Source organism: Aethalodelphis obliquidens, unplaced genomic scaffold (genome assembly GCF_003676395.1).
Source record: "Aethalodelphis obliquidens isolate GAN/ISIS:26980383/991018 unplaced genomic scaffold, ASM367639v1 scaffold31, whole genome shotgun sequence".
Taxonomy (NCBI): domain Eukaryota; kingdom Metazoa; phylum Chordata; class Mammalia; order Artiodactyla; family Delphinidae; genus Aethalodelphis; species Aethalodelphis obliquidens.
The window spans coordinates 18,074,931-18,099,559 of record NW_020837975.1 but is presented as its reverse complement, the minus strand read 5'-3'; the positions used below and the strand labels follow the sequence as shown (position 1 = coordinate 18,099,559).

Genomic DNA, 24,629 nt, shown 5'->3' with positions numbered 1-24,629 from the left:
ATGAAATAATAGTGAAAATGGCATAATGATTGAGCTTAAACTATAAGCTAATAAATCATCATTGGACAATTGAGGATAACAAAATATTTGTCTACAGTAACTATTTTCTTAGTTTTAAAATCTGGGCCTCCAAACCAAATACTTCATTTTAACACCAGAAAATTTTAAATCTTTAAGTTTTTATTTAATATTAATAATATCTTGAGTATATGATTGTTGCCGTTAATGTAAATATGTTAAGGAATTGTGCACTGAATTCCTAATGGTTTACAGTAGTATCACGTGAGCAAACGTGTTCAATCTCCCCAGTAGGTAGGCATTCAGTGCTTATCACTAATCTGCTTCAGATGGTGTGAGCAAAATATTTCAGTAAAATATTTCCCTGAGATTACAAACCTGGGATGGTTTTGTAAATCTCTGGTCTCAGGTGTCAGATATGTATTCTCTCTGGTATTTAATCTACTTTCTCACAAGGTCACAGCCTCAACTACAGTGATAATTTCTACCTCAAGAAAAGAGTTCACTTGTAGATTTCTTTTGACCATCAAGATTAAAGTAGCATTTGAAATATCCATTAGTGTGAACAAACCATTTAACATAATTTATGGTTTCAATTTCAGTAAATATATGTTAGCACCCACTGTATACCAGGCTCCCCGCTAGGTAGTCTGACATTCATTTCGTGTAGCGTTCCTAAGCGAGAGAGGTTTTTAGAACAAGGGAACCATTACGTCTTTTCTGCTTACATCACTACTATTACTTCATTATTCACATATTGTAATCTCCTCAAACGGATCATTAGCCACCCACGGTTTTACATTCACTGTCAGGAAAAAAGTTATTAAAACGGATATTGCATGAATTGAAGTTAGTAGGAAATATATGGGTCCTCAGTGGCTGAATTTATAGAACTGTGGCAAAATTAGATATGAAAAAAAATATTTGGTGGGCTAAATTTTCATTTCTGGTAGAAACCAGGACATTTTGTTAGGACAATATTGGCAGAAACCATGGTTAGATTTCAACAGCCTGGGTTATTGGAGAGGAGTAATTCTAGCCCAGATTGGGTTGACAAAGAGTGCCATCAGGGAAACTGACCCAGCCCTAGGACAGTTTGGGTCATATGTACAACGAGCACCCCAAAAACACTAGGGCAGCATCATAATTCTTTTCAGTTGATCCATCCACGAGAGTCTACCCATTGCTGGGAACACGTAGAATAGTTATCTCTCCTGAAAACGTTAGGCAATGTCCCAGGGTGAGGGATGGGGGGCAGTTAGAATCAGGGCTCCGAGCTCTAAGCAGGAAAAGGAAGACAAAATCCCAACTTACAGGTCATGTCAAATGAGCAGGAGCTGAAGAGTGGGGATGATGCTGAAAGTTGGTTGATGGCCATGAGTGTCAAGAAACACCAATACAGTATCTGGACATTTGGGTTACAAGAGTATATGACTCTGGATCCTAATCTTATTTTTTTTTACTATTATTATTATTTTTTTTGCGGTACGCGGGCCTCTCACTGCTGTGGCCTCTCCCGTTGCGGAGCACAGGCTCCTGACCGCAGGCTCAGCGGCCATGGCTCACGGGCCCAGCCGCTCCGCGGCATGTGGGATCTTCCCGGACCGGGGCACGAACCCGTGTCCCCTGCATCGGCAGGCGGACTCTCAACCACTGCGCCACCAGGGAAGCCCCCTAATCTTCTTTTAGCCGAGTCTCTCTTTAGGTCTCATGCAGGTCTTGTCCTACTTTTGTGAGATGTGTTTCCAAAGAACCTAGTTTTCACAGCCTATGTAGTGATAATCTAGTCTGCTTTGTGTGTGGACTACTTAGAGGCCGACGTGAAATCTCGGGCAGTGTTCTACAATATTTCTTTTTTTGTTTTTTAAGTTTTTTTGATGGGGACCATTTTTAAAGTCTTTGTTGAATTTGTTACAATATTGTTTTATGTTTTGGTTTTTTGGCCGAGAGGCATGTGGGATCTTAGCTTCCCGACCAGGGATCGAAGCTGCACCCCCTGCACTGGAAGGCGAAGTCCTAACCACTGGACCACCAGGGAAGTCCCTACAATGTATTTCTGTCTTAAATTCTGACCAGTTTCACGTGTGAGTTATGAGGGATCTGCCCACATAAAGGTTTAAAGAAATCTTTTCTCCAGCTCCTTCTTCTCCAAAATCCTGCCCTCTCTCTCTAACTGATAGAGAGAGGAGCACAGCTGCGGGTGGGAGTCATGGAGTCCAGGTTTCCCCGAGAGTCTTTGCTGACACCACCCTGGCTGCAGGGGCATCGGAGAGCTGCCTGCTCCCTTGCCATGCATGTGCTACTTCTAGGTAGAATGGGAGGTCCAGGCTCCCACTCCATCTCTGCCAGCACCACAGGGGAGTGAGGGGAGAGGGCATGGTTTCTTCATGACGTTTGGCCGGAGTTAGGTGGATATTGTCAACAATTTTGCCATCCTGCTGGATCACGCACTTTCTGGTCTTGTCTAGAGGGGGCTGATTATGGGGGATTTTGGTTTTGTCTGTGTCTTCTGGCACTTCTAAATTAAGGGCTTCTCCAGAATCCAGCACGAAGCCCAGGATGCATGGGAGGCAAAACGAAAGCATAGGGAAATCACCCCTGTTGTTAATGCCCCAGGGTCCCTCCCTGGTCAGTATACCATCTTCATTCCACCTTTCAAAGTCTTCTTGTGTTTGTTAGTTGTATTATGTCCAGGGATTTTATAATTGTACTTAGCAAGAGATGGAGCAAGAAATGAGTCTTCTCCATCTTATCTAAAACCAGAAGTCTCACTTCAGTAACAGCGTTAATTGTTATAATCATTAACAAAACACATTCTTCCCTGTGGCTGTGTTCCTGGGAACCTGAATGAACCTGAATGAATAATAACAAAAATGTTATTATTGGCTCCATGGGGAGGTAAACAGTCTTCTACTGAGAAAAGTTTTCTCAGTTCCAAGCAGTCATTTCCAAAATCCCTTCCTACCAATTCCACTTGGCCAGTAGAAACCTGTAACTGCATCCAAGACTTGAAGCCATGTTTGTTTCAAAGGGTGTTTAAGGGGAAAGAACAAAATACAAACATTATATTGATGTATGCTATTCAAGGCGGTCCTCCTTTGGAAAACAAAGATGGGGAAACATGTCAGAGTTTAAATTTTCTGTCTCTTTCTCAGACTGACATGATTAATATCAGGTTTCTGCATGAGCAATATTATAACTCAATATAATAACATAGTAAAACCAACCATAATCTGTAAGTGGGGTCCAAAAATGTCAAGGTCACACACTATTATAAAGTTAGTGAAATGTTGAGGGTGAGCCTGCTAGGGGAAACTACCAATCTCCTTATTTCCAAAATGAGCCACATCACCACAGGGTTTCACCAGAGCTGATCATCTCATGCTGATCTCGTGTCAAGATTTACATTTTAAAGGTTTTATCCTGTGTGGAAGATTTCATTATTCTCCTTCTATAAATGAAGAAATTAGGATTCAGAGAAGTTAAGAAATTTGCCCAGTGTCACACAGCCTAAATATGGCAGTGTAAAGAAGGAAAATGAGAGAATTCAGGCTCCAAATACCCGGCTGTAATCCGTACTCTGTCTTTTCCCTCCAAGATGCATAGATTATGCCCGTAGGCTAACTCAGGCTCCAGCTCTTGGTTATGTTAAGGTTGGTATTATACTCTCTTGCTGAGTCGACTTGTGCTGGGTGAGACTCATCCCACAAGTGGAAGTGATTCCAGCTTGGAGGGCAAGACAAAGAATGGGGCTGGGCACCCTCTCTCACTAGCAGCAGGAAAGCACCCTGAACACTCTTTATTGCGTGCAGTGCCTGCTTTGAAGTGGATTAACTGAAATGTCTTGTGTTTTACTTTGTGTTTTTTTAATTTAATTAATGTTTATTAAACACCTAGTGTGTGAAAGCACCCATGGAGTGGCGGGACCCTCATATAGATCCAAACTGAACTGAGTAACTCTTGGCCACAAGACAGGATACACTCGTCAGGTCCTGGGCTTCTGTAAACTATTTCAACTTTGTTTGGCGTACTTCCTTCTCATTCTCGGCTCCCTTCCACACTGTGAGGACAGACACAACAAACACCTGGCAATGTCGGCATAAAGGCAGGCAAGCTGCTAGCACAGGGAGGGGCACAGTTGTCCTGGCAGACTGTCTGATCATGGTGTGAGGGAGGTCTGGTGGCAAGAAACAGGCTGACTGGTAGCAACAGAGCAACGTAGAAAGGAGCTGAGGTTGGCTCATCAAGTTACTGCAATTAGCGTTTGGAAATAATGAACAAGACAAGAATCCAGAGACGTGATTCAGGCCATTCTCTCAACATTTCCCAAGCCTGTCTTACTTGGGAGGTATAGAGAGACTGTGCTCAGCATTGGAAATACAGTGGTGACTAAGATTCTTTCACCAACAAAGCCAGTAGAAATTTTCCTTCCCTTGGTCTCCAATAGTACTCTTTCAAGCTGTCATAAGAATGTTTCAGAGATGACTACATATAACAAGTATTTGTGCACTTTTCTCACTCTTCAGAGCTATAGTTTTGTCCAAGACAGAGACTACCTCCATTTATCGTTACCTCCCCCCAACACAGAACCAAGAATAACATTTTGTTCATAGTAAAAATACAATAAATTGTGAATTAAACTACAGACACCAACTTAGTATAAACCTCTGTCATCATCTGTCTCCTGAGCCAGTCACCACACACCACCTCCTAACTGGCTGCTGGACTTTGATTCTTGACCCACTTCGCTCCATTAACCTCATGGAGCCAGAATTCTGTATCAAAAGCAAAGCTAGGGCTTCCCTGGTGGCGCAGTGGTTGAGAGTCCGCCTGCCGATGCAGGGGACGCGGGTTCGTGCCCCGGTCTGGGAAGATCCCACATGCCAAGGAGCGGCTGGGCCCGTGAGCCATGGCCGCTGAGCCTGCGCGTCCGGAGCCTGTGCTCCGCAACGGGAGAGGCCACAACAGTGAGAGACTCGCGTACCGCAAAAAAAAAAAAAAAAAAAATGCAAAGCTAATCATGCCTTTTTTGCCTTGCATCCTTCAGTGGCTCCCCATTGGACTTCCAATAAAATCAAAACTCCTTCACGTGATCTACAAAAGCCCAGTATTTTCCAAGCCACACTGTTATCTCCAACCACGTTCCATGACTCTTTCCTCATGACTCAGCCATTCACGTATGTGTGTGCGCATAAGGGGTGTGTGTGTGTGTGTGTCTTGTCTTCTTAGTTCTTCTAATTCTCCCTCCAGTTCACCACCTGTGTACACCCTGTTCCTTGTACCTGAAATGCTTCCGCTCTCTTTCCCTCCCACTCATCCTTCAGGGCTCACCTCAAATGGCGTTTCTTTTGACCTCCCCTGATAGAAAGTGTGTCCCTTGTTGTTCTCTCCGTTGAACCCAATCCTTTTCTTCATGGCACTTAGTGCTTTTGTAGTTATATATTTACTCGCGTGTTTATTTATTTGATGTCTTTCTAGCTCATTAAATGATAAATGGCATTTGCAAAGAATATTTCTTGAGTGAATGAATGATTTCCCCATTATCCATTATTGAAAGACTAATCTTATTTTCATTTTGTCCCATTTACTAACACCCAGATATAATTCTCTCCACCTCTGCAAAGCGCATACACTATACAGAATTGTAATGAAGAGAAATGGTGGTTTGTGCCCATGCTGTTTTGTACATCCAGAAGGCATCTTCCCTGCTGTAATCCTCCTCCCAGTAGATTCTAAGTCAGAGGTGGGCAAATTTTTTTCTGTAAAGGGCCAAATACTAAATATTTTCAGTTGCGCTAGCCATGCAGTCTCTGTCGCAATGGCTCAGCTCTGCCGTTGTAGGGGGCGAGAAGCCATAGGCAAAAGGTAAATGAATGAGCATAACTGTGTTCCAATACAATTTATTTCCAAAACAGGAGGAAGCAGCTTTGGGGCAGCAGGCTAGTTTGCCAGCCCCTGCCCTAGGTAATCAGAGTCACAGCTTTAGATGACGCTTCTGTACTGCCTAGATTCGTGCAAAAACCTAGCTGTACTGATCCTTTTTCACCTGCACCCTTGCCTTCTATTCTCGTCCCAGCAACCAAGGTGATCTTGTTCAGTGGCCTCCCATCTTACTCCACGTAAAAGGCAGAGTTTCACTGTGATCTGCACGGCTGCATCTGTCCCTCATCTTGACCTCTCTGAGCTCACCTCCTATCCATCCTCCCTGTTCTCGGTCCACTCCAGCCCACACTGGCCTTGGGCTGTTCTTGCACATATCGGGCAGATTCCTGACTCAGTGCCTTTGAACTTAATGTTTCCTCTGCCTAGAATACTCTTCTCGTGAAGACATCACAGCTGTTTCTTCACTTCTTTCTGGCCATCTTCCAAAAGTTATCTTTATGGTAAGGTCTTTCTTATTCACTCTCTCTAGAATTTCCCACCTCTACCCCAGACACATATAACTCCCCTTTTTCTGCTTGTTTTCCTGATTGACCATATATAACACGTTATATTTAGTGCTTATTTGTCTTAGTACTTATTGTTTGTCTTCACTAGAATTAAGCCCCACGAGAGCAGAGACCACCTCTGTCTTCATCACAGCTGTATCCGTAATGCCTATAATAGTGCTTAGTACATAGTATACACTCAATAAATATATACTGAATAAAAGAATAAGTGAATAAGCAAGTCCTTTTCCTTATAGGAACTTCTGTGCCTGAGCCAAGACATCATCACAAGTAATTTTTTCTTTTCCTTTTAATATTCAAGAAAACAAGTCAAGTTTCCCATTGAAAAAAATTTGTACACATTGGGCTCATCTTTGTACTCAACTTAAGAATGCTTAATAGTTGCATGTTAGCAACTTCTTTTCATCTGAACTGACTCTCTCCACTGACAGGTTAAAACTAGAGGGAGGGGAAAAAGTTTCAAAAGTCAAATAGAAGTTATACCTTGTTTTTTAATTAAATGCATGTGCAGAAATTGGTTATTGAGAAGTTTTACTTAAATTCTCCGGATATTTGTTAACTTGCTGACCAGACCCTTAGCCCATGGGTCAAAATAATGCCAGAAAAACTCTTCTTAGAAAGCTCTGAGAACAAGTTGTTTTCCTAGCTTTAAACAGAAAGCACTATGTGAACCTATGTTTCCTTTGTACTTCAGAACAAAGAAAAACATCAAGTTTTTCATGATAGGTAAGTGTGCATGGGTTACTTATGAGCATATGAAATTGACTCAAGGTAAGACATTTGACATTTACACCAACAAAAGAGAAAAAGAAAGATTAGAGTTTGGATTTATTTATATGTGATTAAAAGGAAATCAGAGTAAAGAAAGCTAGCTGGCAGTTTTTAAATTGGCTGCTTTGCTTGAAATGGAAGGGAAAACAATTGCTAATTAATCTTCAGGCTGAAAACATTGTTAATGCCTCCATTCCTTATCAGTGCATACCCTCATCGTCTTCCTGTGTTCTGGAAGCGTCTTCTTCATTTCAGCTTTCCCATGTGTTCATTTTCCTGAGCTCTTGTAGTTTCACCTCTGAGTGACATGCAGTGCCTTGAACGTAGTAGGTAGACAAGTGCCTGTTACCCTGGATTAAAGTATCTCGAATTCTTATTTAATTATTTCTTAAATATATGCCTTTTTTCAATAAGACTGTAAACCTCTCAAAATAAAAGTTATCCGAACCTTCTTTCTCTAATCCCTAATACCCAGAACAAACTAGTTACTAAAATACCTGTTGATGGCTTCCCTGGTGGCGCAGTGGTTGAGAGTCCGCCTGCCGATGCAGGGGACACGGGTTCGTGCCCCAGTCCGGGAAGATCCCACATGCCGCGGAGCGGCTAGGCCCGTGAGCCATGGTCGCTGAGCCTGCGCGTCCGGAGCCTGTGCTCCGCAACGGGAGAGGCCACAACAGTGAGAGGCCTGCGTACCGAAAAAAAAAAAACCAAAAAAAAAAACCTGTTGAATTTGATTATTTAAAAATAGAAACGTTGATATACAGCAGATATTTAGATTAAAGGATTATAATTTTACAGCATTTAAAATGAAGCATTTCAGTAAAGCCTAGTGTTGTAAGAGGAGCCAGACAATGTTAATTTATCCAAAATCATACAAGGTATTTGTGTTGTTGCTGTTGTTATTATTGTTGTTTGTAAAATCTTTAATTCCCTAGTGTTTTCACAGGAGTAAGTGGGAAATATGAGTTCAGTTAAGAAAATAACACTCTAACTTTAGTTATTGACTTGCTTATTTTATTTTTTTATTTACTTATTTATCTATGTATTTTTGGCTGCGTTGGGTCTTCGCTGCTGTGTGGGGGTTTTCTCTAGTTATGGTGAGCGGGGGCTACTCTTCGTTGCGGTGAGAGGGCTTCTCATCATGATGGCTTCTCTTGTGGCCGGAGCACAGGCTCTAGGCTCCCGGGCTTCAGCAGTTGTGGGGCATAGGCTTCAGAGCACAGGCTCAGTAGCTGTGACACGTGGGCTCACTAGTTGTGGCTTGCAGGCTCTAGAGCACAGGCTCAGAGTAGTTGTGGCACACAGGCTTAGTTGCTCCGCAGCATGTGGCATCTTCCCGGACCAGGGCGTGAACCTGTGTCCCCTACGTTGGATTCTTACTGGATTCCCATGCTTATTTTATTTTTAAGGCATCAGTGGGTTATCTCCACTGAGTTTATCTCAGGCCGGTAGCAGATTTTGTTCTAAAAAAAAGAAAGGAAGGAGGGAGGACAAAAACCTCTGGTAGGAAGGAGAAAAAAAGAAGCAAGATTTAGAAGATTCAACACGAAGGCTCGCTTCTTAGAGTCTAAAGGTAGGATACCAAATAATGGTAATGATAATAACCATAATAATAAACAGAGTGATTTGTGAAATACTGAGATTTTATTCTGGTCTAAGAACCAAGCTCTCTGCTCCTTGGAGGGTAAGTATCCTCCAGACATTCCTTCCCTCCCTGTACTTGCTGTACATCTGCAACACACACACCATCTCTCTCTCTCTCTCTCTCTCTCTCTCACACACATCTGACTTCTCTCACGGGAATACTAAATTGGTTTAAATCATGTGGGAGCATTATAAATACTGTTTGATTATGAGGATAAATTGGTTCAAATCACATAGGTACTTTCCTAAGTGCTGACTGATGAGGAAGTTTAGATATGCTATAATTTATAAACAAAATGAAGAAGGTTACCTGGCAAGATATGAGAGGTAGGAACAATTTTTGTACTTAAGAAATATAAAGGGAAGAGAACGCTCCCCAAATCATTCTCTGAGGCCAGTATTACCCTGATTCCAAAACCAAAAACATCACAAGGAAAGAAAACTATGGACCAATATTTCTTAGGAGTATAAATGCAAAAAAGTCTTAACAAAACATGAGCAAATCAAATCCAGCAACACATAAAGAGGATTACACGCCACGACTAAGTGGAATTTATCCCATAAATGCAAGGTTAGTTTAATATCTGAAAATCAGTTACTGTAAAATGCTGTATCAATAGAATAAAGGTCAGAAAAGACATGATCATCTCAATAGACATAGAAAAGGCATTTGACACACCTCAGCACCCTTTTATGATAAAAGACACTCAACCAACTAGTACTAGATGGGAACTTTGTCAACCTGATAGAAAGCATCTGTGAAAAACCCAAACCTAACATAATATTTTTGATGAACACTTTTCCTTTAAGATTAGGAACATCACAAGGATATCTGCCCTCACTACTTCTATTTAACATTGTATTGGATGTTCTAGCTAGGGCAATTAGGCAAGCAAATGAAATAAAAGGCATTCATATTGAAAGGAGGAATTATCTCTATTTGGAGATGACATGATCTCATTACAGAAAATCCTAAGGAATCTACCAAAAAATGGTTGGAACTAATAAAGGAGTCCAGCAATATTGCAGGATCGGTATACAAAAGTCAATTGTACTTCTATACACTAACAATAAACAATCCAAAAATGAATTTAAGAAAACAATTCCATTCATAATAGCATTATAAAGAATAAAATTCTGAGCAATAAATATACCAAAAGCAATGCAAAATTGTACTCTGAAAACTGCACAACACTATGGAAAAAACTTTAAAAGACCTGAGTAAATGGAAAGACATTCCATGTTCATAGATTAGAAGATTTAACATAAAGCTACAGCAATGAAGATACAGTGGAACTGGCACAAGTATAGACATACAGGTCAATGGAATAGAATTGAGACTCCAGAAATACATTCTTGCATTTATGGTCAATTGATTTTTTGACAAAGATGCCTAGATAATCCAATGGGGGAAAAATAATATTTTCAACCAATGATACTGGGACAATTATATATCCACATGAAAAAGAATAAAGTTGGACTTCTTCACACTGTAAGTAAAATTCAACTCAAAATGGATCATAGACCTAAATGAAAGACCTAAAACTATAAATCTCTTAGAAGAAAATGTAGGAGTAACTCTTCATGACCTTGGTTAAGCAAAGCCTTCTTAGATATGACACCAAAAGCAAAAGCAACAAAAGATGGATAAATTGGACTTACTCAAAAGTAAAAACTTTTGCACATCAAAAGATTCCATCTAGGGCTTCCCTGGTGGCGCAGTGGTTGAGAAGTCCGTCTGACGATGCAGGGGACGCAGGTTCATGCCCCGGTCCGGGAAGATCCCACGAGCCGCAGAGCGGCTGGGCCCGTGAGCCATGGCCGCTGAGCCTGCGCGTCCGGAGCCTGTGCTCTGCAACGGGAGAGGCCACAACGGTGAGAGGCCCGCGTACCGCAAAAAAAAAAGAATAATGTGGACCTGTTTTGGTTTTTGTTTGTTTGTTTTAGTTTTTTAATTTTGTAATTGCTGAAATAGCCCTAGGTTTTCATACGTCTCTAAGGGTTAGAACTTTCAGATGGTCGCATGGCCAAAAATCATCCTTCCCAAGGTCCAGTTAGCTGTTTCAGAGTCATAGCTATCTGGGAGGGTTTTCATTTGACTCTTTCTTATGATTGTTTCTTGATTAATCTTTGCCTAATGGGAATGGGCAGGACAAAGTCCATGAGAATTCTCAAGACAGAAAGGAGTAAGATTTATCCCAAGAGGGCAATAAGAGTTTCCTACAACTTTCATCCCTTGAAGCTGTGTTTGGTGGCCTGGTGTGTTATCATGATTAACTGTCACTTCTATTGATGACTTCAAGAATGAAACACAGCAGTGTGCTGTACTATACTGTGAGCACGTAGCTAAGACTCCAAATGAATGTTCACCCATAAATAAAAAGTGTCGCCTACTATTTATTGAGTTTTTAATATGTGCCAAGGACTGTGGTAAACACTCTATGTGGATTATCTCGTTCATTAATGTCAGCGACACACTATCAGGTAGGGGCTTGCATTTCCTGCTCTGCGCATAAGGAAATTGACACGGAGAGGTTGCTATTGAAGGTGTGGGGTATGAAGTGATGTAGCTGGGGTTGGAACCCGGGGAATTAACACAAGAGCCAGTACTCAGGGCCCCTCTTCCACCCTGCTATCTGCCCAGCCACTGTCCTTGATCCCCTGCCTTTGAGAATTAACATCTAACTTTTTCTGAGATAACTCCCGTGGATTAATTTGTGCTGTGTTAAAGCTGTTAAGCTGTGGACCGCTAAAAGGGGACAGATGACAGAGAAATATGGTGAGAAGAGCGCCTTTTCATCTGAAAAGGGACTCTGTACTCATCAGGGATGTATTCAAATGACAGCAGTTCTCTCACTTAGAGAGGACCCTCTAGGAAATGGTGTCCTTGCACCAGCCCCCCCCCCCCACCGCCGGGGGCCGCTGGAACTCAGCAGACTGCCCCAAAGCCCTACTGTGCTCTGCTCCTAGACGGGAGTCTGGTTTGCTCTGTGAGCTGCAGAATAAAACAGTGGCTGAAAAGCTCTTCTTCAGCTTCTTTCCTGCCAGATGAGAACGATTCTATTAACTTAGCCTGAATGAGAGCACACATGGAAGGAATGCTGCAATTAGTTGGATCCAGTTAACTAAAGTCTTTTATTAATCAACATTTTTTCACAACGAACTTCTTAAGGACAGAACAGGCAATTTCAAAATAATCATCAGAGAAGAAAACTTTTGAACTTTTCTCTAGGCCTGGTATACATTCAATCCAAACTCCCACATTTCTGCAACTATATACTACTGTTCAATACTAGCTATCATTTGTGGGAACCCTGATTGTGTGCCAGGTATTTATAAAGGGATTCATGTGTCTGTGTCTCCTTTAACACAGCAATCCTTTGAAGCAGGAATTGCTGTTTTCTCCATTTTACAGATTGGCAAATCTAGCCATGGAGTCTTTCATTTGCCCAGGGTCACACATCTAATAGATGGAAGCTTAAACCCGCAGAACTCAGCTCTTTAACCAATATGCTAAATTGCCTCCTGATTATTGATAAAATGACGTATGATAAAATGATGACTCTGAAGTATATTATTTAATAAATAATAAAAGCTAACATTTATTGAGTGCTTCCTGGATCCCAGGCCTGCTCTAAGCATACTACAACTATTGTATCATGTCATCTTCACATAGCCCATTAAAATGGGTACCTTTTTAATCCCTATTTTCCAGACTAGGAAAGTGAAATACACAGAAGTTAAACTAATTCTCCCCATACCACACATCACAAAATGATGTGCCAGAACTAGAAGCAAAATCTGTTACTCCAGAGCACATCATTTTAATTGCTACAAATAATCCCTTTTTTCCAGAACTGGATGCAGAAGAGGAATACAAGTCTAATACATTTTAGAAAGATCTCCCATAAAGCTAATCAACCAATGAAAGCGGAATCAGAAAGGAAGTTCTGGTTGATTAATTTAACGACTTCAAATAATCAGATGATCCAATTCTTGAGCTTCCTGGTTAATTGAGTTTCCACTGATTTCAGGCCATTCTGTTCAGAGAGAATTCTCGTTCATGGGTTGTTAAATTTATCTTCACTGGTTAAGACAGGCAGCAAAACATTCAAGGATGCTCCCGGAAAACTTGCTCTTTAAAGCATTACGCTTTTATCAAGCATTTGTGCTACAACTTTGAAGATTTTCTTTTGAATGGTATTTATAAGAAAACAAAACTGTGCATAATTTAAATTTGCTCAGTAAGATTCCTTCCATTTCAAACACGTTTCTTAATGATTGAATCAGACATTTTAAAAGCATTTTAAAAGCATTTTAAAAGCATTCTCCAGCTCTTGGTGTTATAGAAATCCTAAGTCATCATCACTTCTACTCTTCGTAGGATAAGAGATCCCCAAAGCTTGTAATTAATGAACCATTAAATTCAGGCATGTGGATATGATATGGTTTTCAAATGGGACAAATGGGAGTTATTAAACTTCAAAGCGATGACATTTTACCGTATCTTCCTAATGGGCGGCGCTCAGGAAATGGCCTTCAAATGAATGAACTGATTATTCTAACCAATCTTTGAATGCCTTTAGCTCAATAAATACTTAGATTATCTTAATTTTCCTTCCTCCAAGTTCTTATACTTATTATTTTCTTCTTTTACATGATCTCTTATTGTAGGTCTTGATTTCTTTTAAGCATATGCTTGTGTTTAGTTTATGAGCTACCAATCCACTTCTCTTGACAGTTGTAAGATTTTCAGCCCCGCCCCGGTTCTCCCATTCATTGCTCTTCTCTGCTTGAAGCAATGACTTTTTCATCCACGGGGCTCCTCCCCACTTCTCCGATTTTAACAGCCATGTTATATTCCTTTCAGAACAGCTTGCCACTTCCCATATGCCCATCTGGCTTTCTCTTTTTAGTGAGAATACAACTAAAATACCACTTCCACCAGAACACCATCCCTTTCACTAGTGACATGATTTGGAAATTCAAATCCTCCAGGAATTAACTCTCATCCAATGCTCCTGTTCTAGCTCCCACACTTCTAACTCCTACACTCAAAGAAGTCAATTTATAAAGTCAACAATAAAGGAAGTTTAATTTCTCTCATTTTCCAAAAATATTTATTATAAAATATCAATGTCCTCCAACCAAAGACCACCAGGACTCCTACAATAATTGAACAAATCTGGGTTTATTGACTCACTGCAATGAGGAAGAACACACACCTCTGAGGATTATGAAGCATTTTTGGAAGAAGATATTAGAATGGACTTAGTATATGATTTTTGCAAGTATTAGGTGATTTGGAAGAGGGTTGAAGGCAGCAAGGTTGGGTCCTGTCAGGAAGAGAGGGTAAATCCATGATCAGTTACCTTAACAATTCTTAGAAGGCAAGGAAACCAGACCAAGATTAAACTGTGATTGGTAAAGAAGCAGCAATCAATCCTACTATTTTTTTTTAATTCTTTATTTATTTTTGGCTGCGTCGGGTCTTCGTTGCTGCACACAGGCTTTTTCCTAGTCGTGGCTCTTCGTTGCGGTGCACGGGCTTCTCATTGCGGTGGCTTCTCTTGTTGCGGAGCACAGGCTCTAGGCACGCGGGCTTCAGTAGTTGTGACACGCTGTCTCAGTAGTTGTGGCTCGCGGGCTCTAGAGCACAGGCTCAATAGTTGTGGCTCACGGGCTTAGTTGCCCCGCGGCGTGTGGGATCTTCCCGGACCAGGGCTCGAACCCGTGTTCCCTGCATTGGCAGGGGGATTCTTAACCACTGCGCCACCAGGGAAGCCCAATCCTACTATTCTTGATAAAAGGATGTTTGGCCTATTTTATGTTTCGGACAATGTTTGCATTTTGTTTGTGCTCAGTCGTGATTATGGAGTGGTATTATTTTGTCTCAATCTATCCCGGTCACAAAGTGATCTTGTCTGATGCTTTTCTGCCAGACCATCTGTGTCATCAACAGGACAATACTAAGCCGAACTGTGAGGGCCAGACCAGCTCCTGGCAACACCAAGACCTACTTGACAGCACCCAGCTATCAGGGCTGCTTTTTCCTTTCTCAAACATAATGTATATTCCTTTCATAAAACTAGAAGACACGGAAAGCATTGAGAAGAAAATGAAAAGCTTCCTGGGAGTCTTTTTCTCTCCCTGAATGGGAATACCAAAGAGGGACAGAACAAGAAAGCAAGCCACCGTGTGTGCGCTGGCTCTGCAGTAGAGTTTCAGCTCTCGGCAACGCTGAGCCCCTGCGGCAAGGAAATCTGAAAAGAGAGCCCCCGAGTTCCCTCCAAAAGCCAAGTCAGCTGTGGTGGTGAAGAGAGCAGGAACCAGGCTGCATTCAGAAGCTGGCATCCCAAGTCAAATGACTTGGAATGTTCTCCATGGTAAATACCCTGGAGTTGCCAGCACTGAGCTTTTCCACTCAGTGGAGTGCTTCCTGTGTGCCAAGCCCATGTATTAACTTATCTAAAACTCAGAACAATCCCGTGAGGCGGCTTCTCTTGTCACCTCATTTTACAGATGAGAAAACTTGAGACATGGAGAGGTTAAAAAACAACCTGCCCAAGGTCACAGAACTTGGAAGTAGGAGACCCAGAATTTAAAGTCAAGCAGTTTAAACTCTGATTTAACCCAGGATTTAAACTCTGGCTCTGGGGAATGTGCTGCTAATCACAATATCAAATAGTGGGACTTACCTAGTTTTCCCCACTTTGAGTATTAAAATCTTGGCTAATAGTCTGTGAGCTTTAGAACGCTCCCATCTCCTCTCTCTCTCTCTCTCTCTCTCTCTCTCTCTCTCTCTCTCTCTCTCTCTCTATATATATATATATATATATATATACACACACACATACACACACACACACATCTCTCTCTCAATATATATACATGTGTATATGTATGTATCTGTATGTGCATGTATATACACATATGCATATGAATAAACACACATACTGGATTTTTAAAATTTTAACTTTATATAGAACTACAAAATAAATTGTCAAAAATGATGGAATGCAAACTCTGGAATGAGACTACGTGCTCTTTTCTATACGTTGAGATATGTGTCAAGTATATAACAGCTCTGAAAATCATACAATGAGAATCTGTTACTAGATTCCATTTTTTCTTATTAGAGACATGATAAAGTCCTCTAACCTCCTGCTAAGAGCTAAGGGATGAGTATCTGTTCAGATTCGTTCTGAATTCCTTATTTTCCTTCTCGCTGCCTCATTCCATACGGGGGTGGGAGCACTTCAGGAGAAATGCTTAAGGGTAATATGAAGCTAGACCCTCCCTCACTGCACGCCACAGGTTTACACGTAAAACCATCAAATATGCCCCATCAGAGAGCAACTTGGAGCATTCCTGCTGAATAACTTCCTACCTATGTCTTTGTGGGCTACGTAGGTACCAAGGTGCAACAGCCTTGGCCGTCCTTTATGAATGGAGCTTGATAATCACCTATTTATTCTAGATGAGAGTTAATTAAAAGTAGTCAGTCTACAAAGACACACTGATAACCACCGCTAAGTTAGACATCATGGGGATTAGAAAATGTCTAAAAAATTCATCATCTGTCAGGTCACAGGAGTGCCTTATGGACCCATTTCTACCCTGCAACTAGCAACTTAGAGCAAGTTTCTTAATTTCCTATTCCATTCCCTCTAGACATTTACAATGCTGAACCAGCCGAACGAATGAATTATGTGCTAATATTGTAACTGAACATCATTGATACTTACCACCGCCTCTGCCACAGAAGCACTTGGCAAATTCCCTTCTCAGTAAATTGAGGGGCAAACTATATTTCACTAAATCTTATACTGAATACAGGGCTGTTAATAACAATTATGACAAGAACTTTAAACATATCTTGAAAACTAGACAGATTTTGGCAGATCAAGGCCAATTTAGTTTCACAAACATTTACTGAGTACCAGTAAGTGCCAAATAATTGGAATACAAAAGTAGAAAAGATAAGTACCTGCCCTAGATGGTAAGGACCTTATAAGGACTTACATGAAATACAGTCCCATGAATGGACAATTTCAGTTGGGTGTGGTAGTAAGCACTAAGAAATGTGTTGGCACACAGAGGGGAGGCTTCTAAGTGGGTGAGTTAGAGGTGAAGAGGGGAAGGGGAAAGCATTAGGGATGAGATCATGTTTAAGTGGTATCTTTAAAATATACATAGAAATCAGCCAACTAAAGAGAAAGAACTATGCATAAGGATCCCATATAATGCCAGACCAGTGACTGACAACTCAGAATGCTGATTCAATATCCCGATTTTGGGCTTCCCTGGTGGCGCAGTGGTTGAGAGTCCGCCTGCCGATGCAGGGGACACGGGTTCGTGCCCCGGTCCGGGAAGATCCCACATGCTGCCGAGCGGCTGGGCCCGTGAGCCATGGCCGCTGAGCCTGCGCGTCCGGAGCCTGTTGCTCCGCAACGGGAGAGGCCACAGCAGTGAGAGGCCCGCGTACCGCAAAAAAATACACACAAAAAAAAAAATCCCGATTTTTTTGTTAGCTGCTTTACTGGTTCAGTTGACTGGGATTTTGTTTTTTCATCCATTAGGTTGGCATCAGGATCACATAGCCTAAGAACCCAATAAAAAATCAAAATGCTTTTCTAGTTGAGCTCAATGGTGATTTCCACCAACAGAGCTGCTGAACACATAGTTAATTAACCAAAGCAGAAATAACGGCTAAGGGAAAGCAGAAAGTTTTCTCTGGAGTGAGATGTGAGTGGAGTATTATTTTCACCTCTATTTTTCATGTCGCTGAAACAGGAGATGTCAAACTCTCATGACCTGCTGAGGGCTTAACATGTTCAAGTGAAGAGGAAGACCCACCAGTACGTCTTCAGAAGAGAATTCTAATTCGGCAGATTAGAAAGAATTAGAAGCCCCACAGAAGGAGCTTATTAGAGCAATAACTGTATCAAAGGAAAACCCAGTAGGAAACTAACTGGGTCAGTTACAATTAGTTCTGATTGGATTTGATCCTTGTTAAAACTATTTTCTTTGGAATTCTTGATTTTGGAGAGGTTAGGTTTGGTATTAAAGTGGCAACTGTAAAATCTGTATTAGATTTGCAGAAGAATATCATTGCTTTGAAAGAAGTCACTTCCGGACTAGCAGTGAACCAGAGAGATTTCCTACAGCACTGTCAGGTCAATCATAGTGTAGAAGTTTACATGGGAAGTGCAGGAGTTTAGAGAAATGTTGTAAAATGTGGGCTGGAATAAGTTCTCAAGAAGATCCATCTCACTTTAGAAGTCATCTTTACTTGTTGTAGAGTGATTGCTTGAGGTTCAGATCGAATTATAACTAATTCTGAATATTGTTCAGCTCACTTAGGACTGAAATGAGTTTTGTTTGGTAACAAATTTTTTTTTTAATTTTAATCATTTAAAATATTTCCTCTGGCTCACCTGCACTGCCATGGCTAGGGAAAGAATCGACACACTCTTCATTTTCTCATTTCTCAATTGCAAATAGCAGAACTTATTAAATTATTGTTAAATAGGGTATGTTAGTAAGCTGACAGCTAAGTTTTCCTTGTTATTGCACAATTCTTCCATTTGCTTTCATTTAGAAAGAGGTCCCCCCAGCAACATCCCTGAAGACTTTTGCAATATTCAATACACACACATATACATGCAGATCTTTTATTTCTATTCATTTTCCTCCTTGAATTTTTCTCCCAGTTCCAATTCTGTCCAAATCACTTTTATTCCTAAGAGTTCTCTCTCTCTTTTCTTTCATGAAACTTTATCAAGACAAATGTCAGTTATCCCATAATGTCCCAGGTGAGATACTTGTCATATTATTCTAATATAATTTGCAAATATATACTAATATAGTGGGAGGAAATCATGATCAGTGTTTGGCAGTCATCTTTTGAAACATTAAATAAAGTGTATAATTTGGGCAATAGATTATCTCTGCAGAGAAAAAAAATTCAATTATAAACATCAAAAACAAAACTACTTTCCCTTAATTAATAAGGGTTTTGCCCTTATTCGTGTTATTCCATCAGTCTAGATCACCACTGACATCATCCTCTACCTAGTAACACCTTTTGGAGATTTTCTGACCCCTCAGAAAGAATCAACTGTATTTTCACAGTACACAGCATACATCTCTACTTAACAAGAATGCAAGCCTTCCTTTCAAGTCTGTTAGCTGCTTACATATGTCTATCACCACTCAGGAGCATGAATGGTGTTCATAAGACAAACTGAGGCCTTCGGTGAGGATTAAGGATTTTGGTGGGAATCAGACAGAAGCAAAGAACTGCCAGGACTAGGGTACCAGGGAGTAATATCATGGAATCAGTTCAGGTCTTTGTTCAGTGGGGCAAGTCACACTTGTGTATATTCCATGCTTCATCTTCTGAGATGGTGGGCCACCTGTCTTTTGCATGGATACTAGTGCCTTGTTTTCAGGTGTATTGTTTGAATTGAAATAGGACTCTCGGAGTAAGGGTGGAAAAATAGTGAATACAATTCCTTTTAAAAAGCTATGTAGAGATTTAAGGATTCTTTCAAGTGAGCAGAGATGTTAAAAAAATGGTTCTAGCATCAGAATGAAAACTAAAGGGAATAGTAAGAAACCAAGAGGGAAAACACTGCAGAGGTTAGAAAACGGGATCTCCGTTGTCGACAGGCCAACTGGACAGAGCAACAAGATAACCCCAAACCCTAATTTCTCTTTGTAGGAGGCCAGTTCTGTGAAATAATTATAGTTATTTGTCTGGAAAGATGGAAGGGTGGATGGATGGATGGTTAGATAGATAGATAGATAAAGCTTAATACGTACATACATACGTAGCTAGAATAAATGCACCAAATTGTTAACAGCAGTTATCTGTGTTATGGGACTATGGAATAATTTTTTCACCATTATTTTCTCCATTTTCCCAAAATTTTTGATGGAAATATGTCCTATTTTTATAGTCAGAAAAGGGTGATTAAAATGTGTGTGTGTATGTGTGTGTGTGTGTATAATATCTCTTTTTCTTTTGACTAAACCAATAATTCTCAGTTGGAGGCAGTTTTGTCCCCAAAACAGCATTTGGCAATGTTTGGAGACATATTTGATTGTCACAACTGAGGAGTGTGCTACTGACATGTAGTGAGTAGAGGCCAGGAATGCTTCTAAACATCTTACAACATACAGAACAGTTCCTAAAATTCATTTGTATTAGAAGCTATGATCTCAGGCTCAGAATTACCCAAGTAAAAATGACCTCTGGACTGACAGATATTGGAAAAGATTGTGTTTCTTGTTTACCTTTATGTTTTATATATTGACTAGCACAGATCCTCATGGTAGCAAATTCTAATAAATATATATTGGGTTGAGTTGAATTAAAAGTGTATATCTCAGGCTTCCTTGGTGGCGCAGTGGTTGAGAGTCCGCCTGCCGATGCAGGGGACATGGGTTCGTGCCCCGGTCCGGGAAGATCCCACATGCCGCAGAGCGGCTGGGCCCGTGAGCCATGGCCGCTGAGCCTGCGCGTCTGGAGCCTGTGCTCCACAACGGGAGAGACCACAACAGTGAGAGGACCGCGTACCAAAAAAAAAAAAAAAAAAAGTGTATATCTCTTCTGGGCACAATTAATATAGGTATAAAGATCATAATAAACTTTTGAATTAGTAATTAAAAGGTACATTTTCTAGACCCAACTGGAATTGAGAGTCATAGTTGATTTAATTCATTGAGAGGTTAGTGGGCATCTATCACTTTGTCAGATGTTCTGCAGAGTATAAAAGTAACATAAAATGCATTCCCTGACCTTGAGGGATTTGCAGTCTAACCAAAGAGATAGACCACGTCCTGAGAAAACCATTTTGTTCCAGAGCAAAACAGCACATGTTAGTGTGCCCAAATGAGTAGCTAATTAGTGCAATAGGAATTTAAGGAACAGAAAAAAATCAGTATGTCTGGAATTGTCAGAAACAGCTTCAAGACAAAGAAGAGAACTGAGCTAACAGACTGATGGGTCGAATTTCAATATAAGCAGCAACAAGAGGAAGGTATTGAAAGGCAGAGAAAATAGCATGAACAAAACTTGGAAAGTAAGACTGATCATAGGCAGGTTGATGGGGAGTGAGAGGACTACTCTCGAGCAGGTAATAGATTTGAACTGCTGGGAGGTGACCAGACTATGGTGAAAATCAAATGAGTGAGTATTATTAGGAACACCCTGTAAAATATCTAAGCCTATGAATGGGATAAAACATGCCAGCCCCAAAGTTGTGTTTTCAGTCTTTACCGTTAGAGTGATTATTTGACCTCATATGATTTAGCTTCATCTTCCCACACGTAAGACCTTTGTACTATATAAAGTAACAACCTGGCCTCCATAATGTACCTAATGCTCCAAAAAAGTGACCAAAAGCAGAGACAAGCCAAATTTAGCCATAGCCTCAGGTAACCTTTCCCCCCGTGTGACTACAAAGATACCAAGAGTCTTCATTTCAGAAGAGAAGTGCTCTCATTAAAGAATTATTTTAGGGCTTCCCTGGTGGCGCAGTGGTTGAGAGTCCGCCTGCTGATGCAGGGGACACGGGTTCATGCCCCGGTCCTGGAAGATCCCACATGCTGCGGAGCGGCTGGGCCCGTGAGCCATGGCCGCTGAGCCTGCGCGTCCGGAGCCTGTGCTCCGCAACGGGAGAGGCCGCAACAGTGAGAGGCCCGCGTACCGCAAAAAAAAGAAAAAGAGAAAAAGCACACTCCGTCCACTTTAATGGAGCAGTCAAACATTTACTCATCACCCACTCTGTGTGAATAAAAGCTCTGTGAGGAAATGCCTGCTATGATCTTTCCCCCTGAAGGTCTTGCCCTGTGTTCTATGTGACCTGGCAGAGTTTTTTGACTCATATCCAATGTTAATTAATCAAATCTATAGGAATTGGTTTCTAAGCTGTTTGGCTACCTAGCAGATTATTAACATTGTAAAATCAATTTAAAGCCATTTTTAAGTGTTTAAGATCATCTTATAATTTCCAAAATCAGCATGTAAGTCAGTTTGAAATGAAGGTTAGGGACTGTCAGTCAATACATCAGTTGATAAAGCACTGAACTGGTATTGAGGGGCATTTGAAGATGGGTGACTAACAGCCCCTGCCCTTGACAACTTAGTATCCATTTAGGGAGACAATATGTGTGCAGGGGGAAAAAAATCACAAAACAATGTCACATTACATTTACAATTTGTCAGATTAATGGAACAGACAATAAATGCTTCATTTTGCCCAGAATACCAATAAGTTTGGACTTTGCTGAAGTAGAAACATGAACCAAACATATCCTGCTATGTAACTGAAATTTGAGATCCTGATAGGAGTATCATAGTACTTTGAAGATTAGAGTATGCAGTACTGTTGAGCATAGATAACCGATAAGGAATTTGCTTGAACCATAGGAGGGAATGAAAACAATTCTTCTTTTCCTTCTTTTTTTAAATTAGGTCATGGAACAAAAGGAGTATTTGAGCTTCTGTCTGGATGGCGGAGAACCAAAGAGAATTTGCCCTTCAAAGACAGGGTAGCAGATGCCTATTCGGATGTGATGGTGACCTATACCATGACGAGCTCCCTGTACTTTATTACCTTTGGCATGGGTGCCAGCCCGTTCACCAACATAGAGGCTGTGAAGGTCTTCTGTCAGAACATGTGTGTCTCCATCCTGTTGAACTACTTCTACATTTTCTCCTTCTTTGGCTCCTGTCTGGTCTTTGCTGGCCAACTAGAGCAAAACCGCTACCACAGCATCTTTTGCTGTAAGATCCCTTCTGCAGAATACCTGGACCGCAAGCCTGTGTGGTTCCAGACAGTGATGAGTGATGGGCATCAACAGACATCCCATCATGAGACGAACCCCTACCAGCACCACTTTATTCAGCACTTCCTCCGTGAACATTACAATGAATGGATTACCAATATCTACGTGAAGCCATTTGTTGTCATCCTCTATCTCATCTATGCCTCCTTCTCCTTCATGGGGTGCTTGCAGATCAGTGACGGAGCCAACATCATCAATCTACTAGCCAGTGATTCCCCAAGCGTCTCTTATGCCATGGTTCAGCAGAAATATTTCAGCAACTACAGCCCCGTGATAGGATTCTATGTCTACGAGCCCCTCGAGTACTGGAACAGCAGTGTCCAGGAGGACCTCCGGAGACTCTGCAGTGGATTCACTGCAGTGTCCTGGGTGGAGCAGTATTACCAGTTCCTGAAAGTGAGCAACATCAGTGCCAATAACAAGAGTGACTTTATCAGTGTCCTACAAAGTTCATTTTTAAAAAAGCCAGAATTCCAGCATTTTCGAAACGATATCATCTTCTCCAAGGCAGGAGATGAAAACAACATCATTGCTTCTCGCTTGTATCTGGTGGCCAGGACTAGGAGAGACAAGCAGAAGGAAGTCATAGAAGTGCTGGAAAAGTTGAGGCCCCTGTCGCTGTCAAAGAGCATCCGTTTCATCGTGTTCAACCCCTCCTTTGTGTTCACGGACCATTACAGCTTATCTGTCACAGTGCCTGTTCTGATTGCAGGCTTTGGTGTTCTCCTGGTGTTAATCCTGACTTTTTTCCTAGTGATCCACCCTCTGGGAAACTTCTGGCTAATTCTTAGCGTCACCTCAATTGAGCTGGGCGTTCTGGGCTTAATGACATTATGGAACATCGACATGGATTGCATTTCTATCTTGTGCCTTATCTACACTTTAAATTTCGCCATTGACCACTGTGCACCACTGCTTTATACGTTTGTATTAGCAACTGAGCACACCCGAACACAATGTATAAAAAGCTCCCTGCAAGAGCATGGGACAGCCATTTTGCAAAATGTTACTTCTTTTCTTATTGGGTTGGTCCCCCTCCTATTTGTGCCTTCGAACCTGACCTTCACACTGTTCAAATGCTTGCTGCTCACGGGGGGTTGCACACTTCTGCACTGTTTTGTTATCTTACCTGTGTTCCTAACCTTTTTCCCCCCTTCCAAAAAGCACCACAAGAAAAAGAAACGCGCCAAACGGAAGGAGAGAGAGGAAATCGAATGCATAGAAATTCAAGAGAACCCTGATCACGTCACCACAGTCTGAAGGGTGTAGACTAATGGATTATTTTTCTTTTCCAGTATTGCACAATGATGCAGGGCAGGCAAAGCTCAGACCTCAGCTGCTTGGGCTGGCCAGGGGTAGCAAGGCAAGTCAGATCAAGAGTGAATTATTCATGACACATCACGGTGTCTACTTCTTGGGGGGGAAGAAGGACTCAAAGAAGGGGAAAATGTTCTTTGCAACCTTGTTCTCCACTAAAGATAAGTTTCTGGATGTGACCTTAGAGCTCTTCCAAGGAATGGACGAATCAATGGAGTGTTAGAAGGCCAAAGGAGCCAACTGCTTTTAAAAATAAAATGCTTAGGAGAGATGGAGTAGAGAAGATGGGGGCCTCCAAATAGCGGAAAAGACATAGGAAATGTCAAAATTGCCATGACAGTTTTCATATTTGTTTTTTGAACAGGTTGGTCAAAGGAAACCTATGCACTTGGGAAGTACATATTTAATCCCATCTAAGCCAAAGCACTTCCCAATTCATTTTAAGTGTGCGTATATATGTGTATGTGCCATATATACATATACTTAGATTTGTCTTTAGTGTACATTGACATCTGTGTGGAGGGAGGTGCCCGTTTGTAGACCGGCTGGCCTTTCTCTAGAAAGTCAAAC

General features: G+C 41.3%; 1 protein-coding gene across 2 annotated transcripts in view; it reads left to right on the top strand.

Annotated features, from left to right (window-relative positions):
• PTCHD4 (patched domain containing 4) overlaps positions 1-24,278 on the top strand; it is a 175,333-nt gene extending 151,055 nt beyond the window's left edge. The window contains exon 3 of one of the 2 annotated variants that reach the window (XM_027126816.1): positions 22,369-24,278. In XM_027126816.1, the coding sequence (XP_026982617.1) occupies positions 22,369-24,002 (1,634 nt within the window). In that variant the 3' untranslated portion in view covers positions 24,003-24,278. The remainder of the gene's footprint in view (positions 1-22,368) is intronic. The other variant, XM_027126817.1, reaches the window with a different exon arrangement.
• The last annotated feature ends 351 nt before the right edge of the window (positions 24,279-24,629 follow it).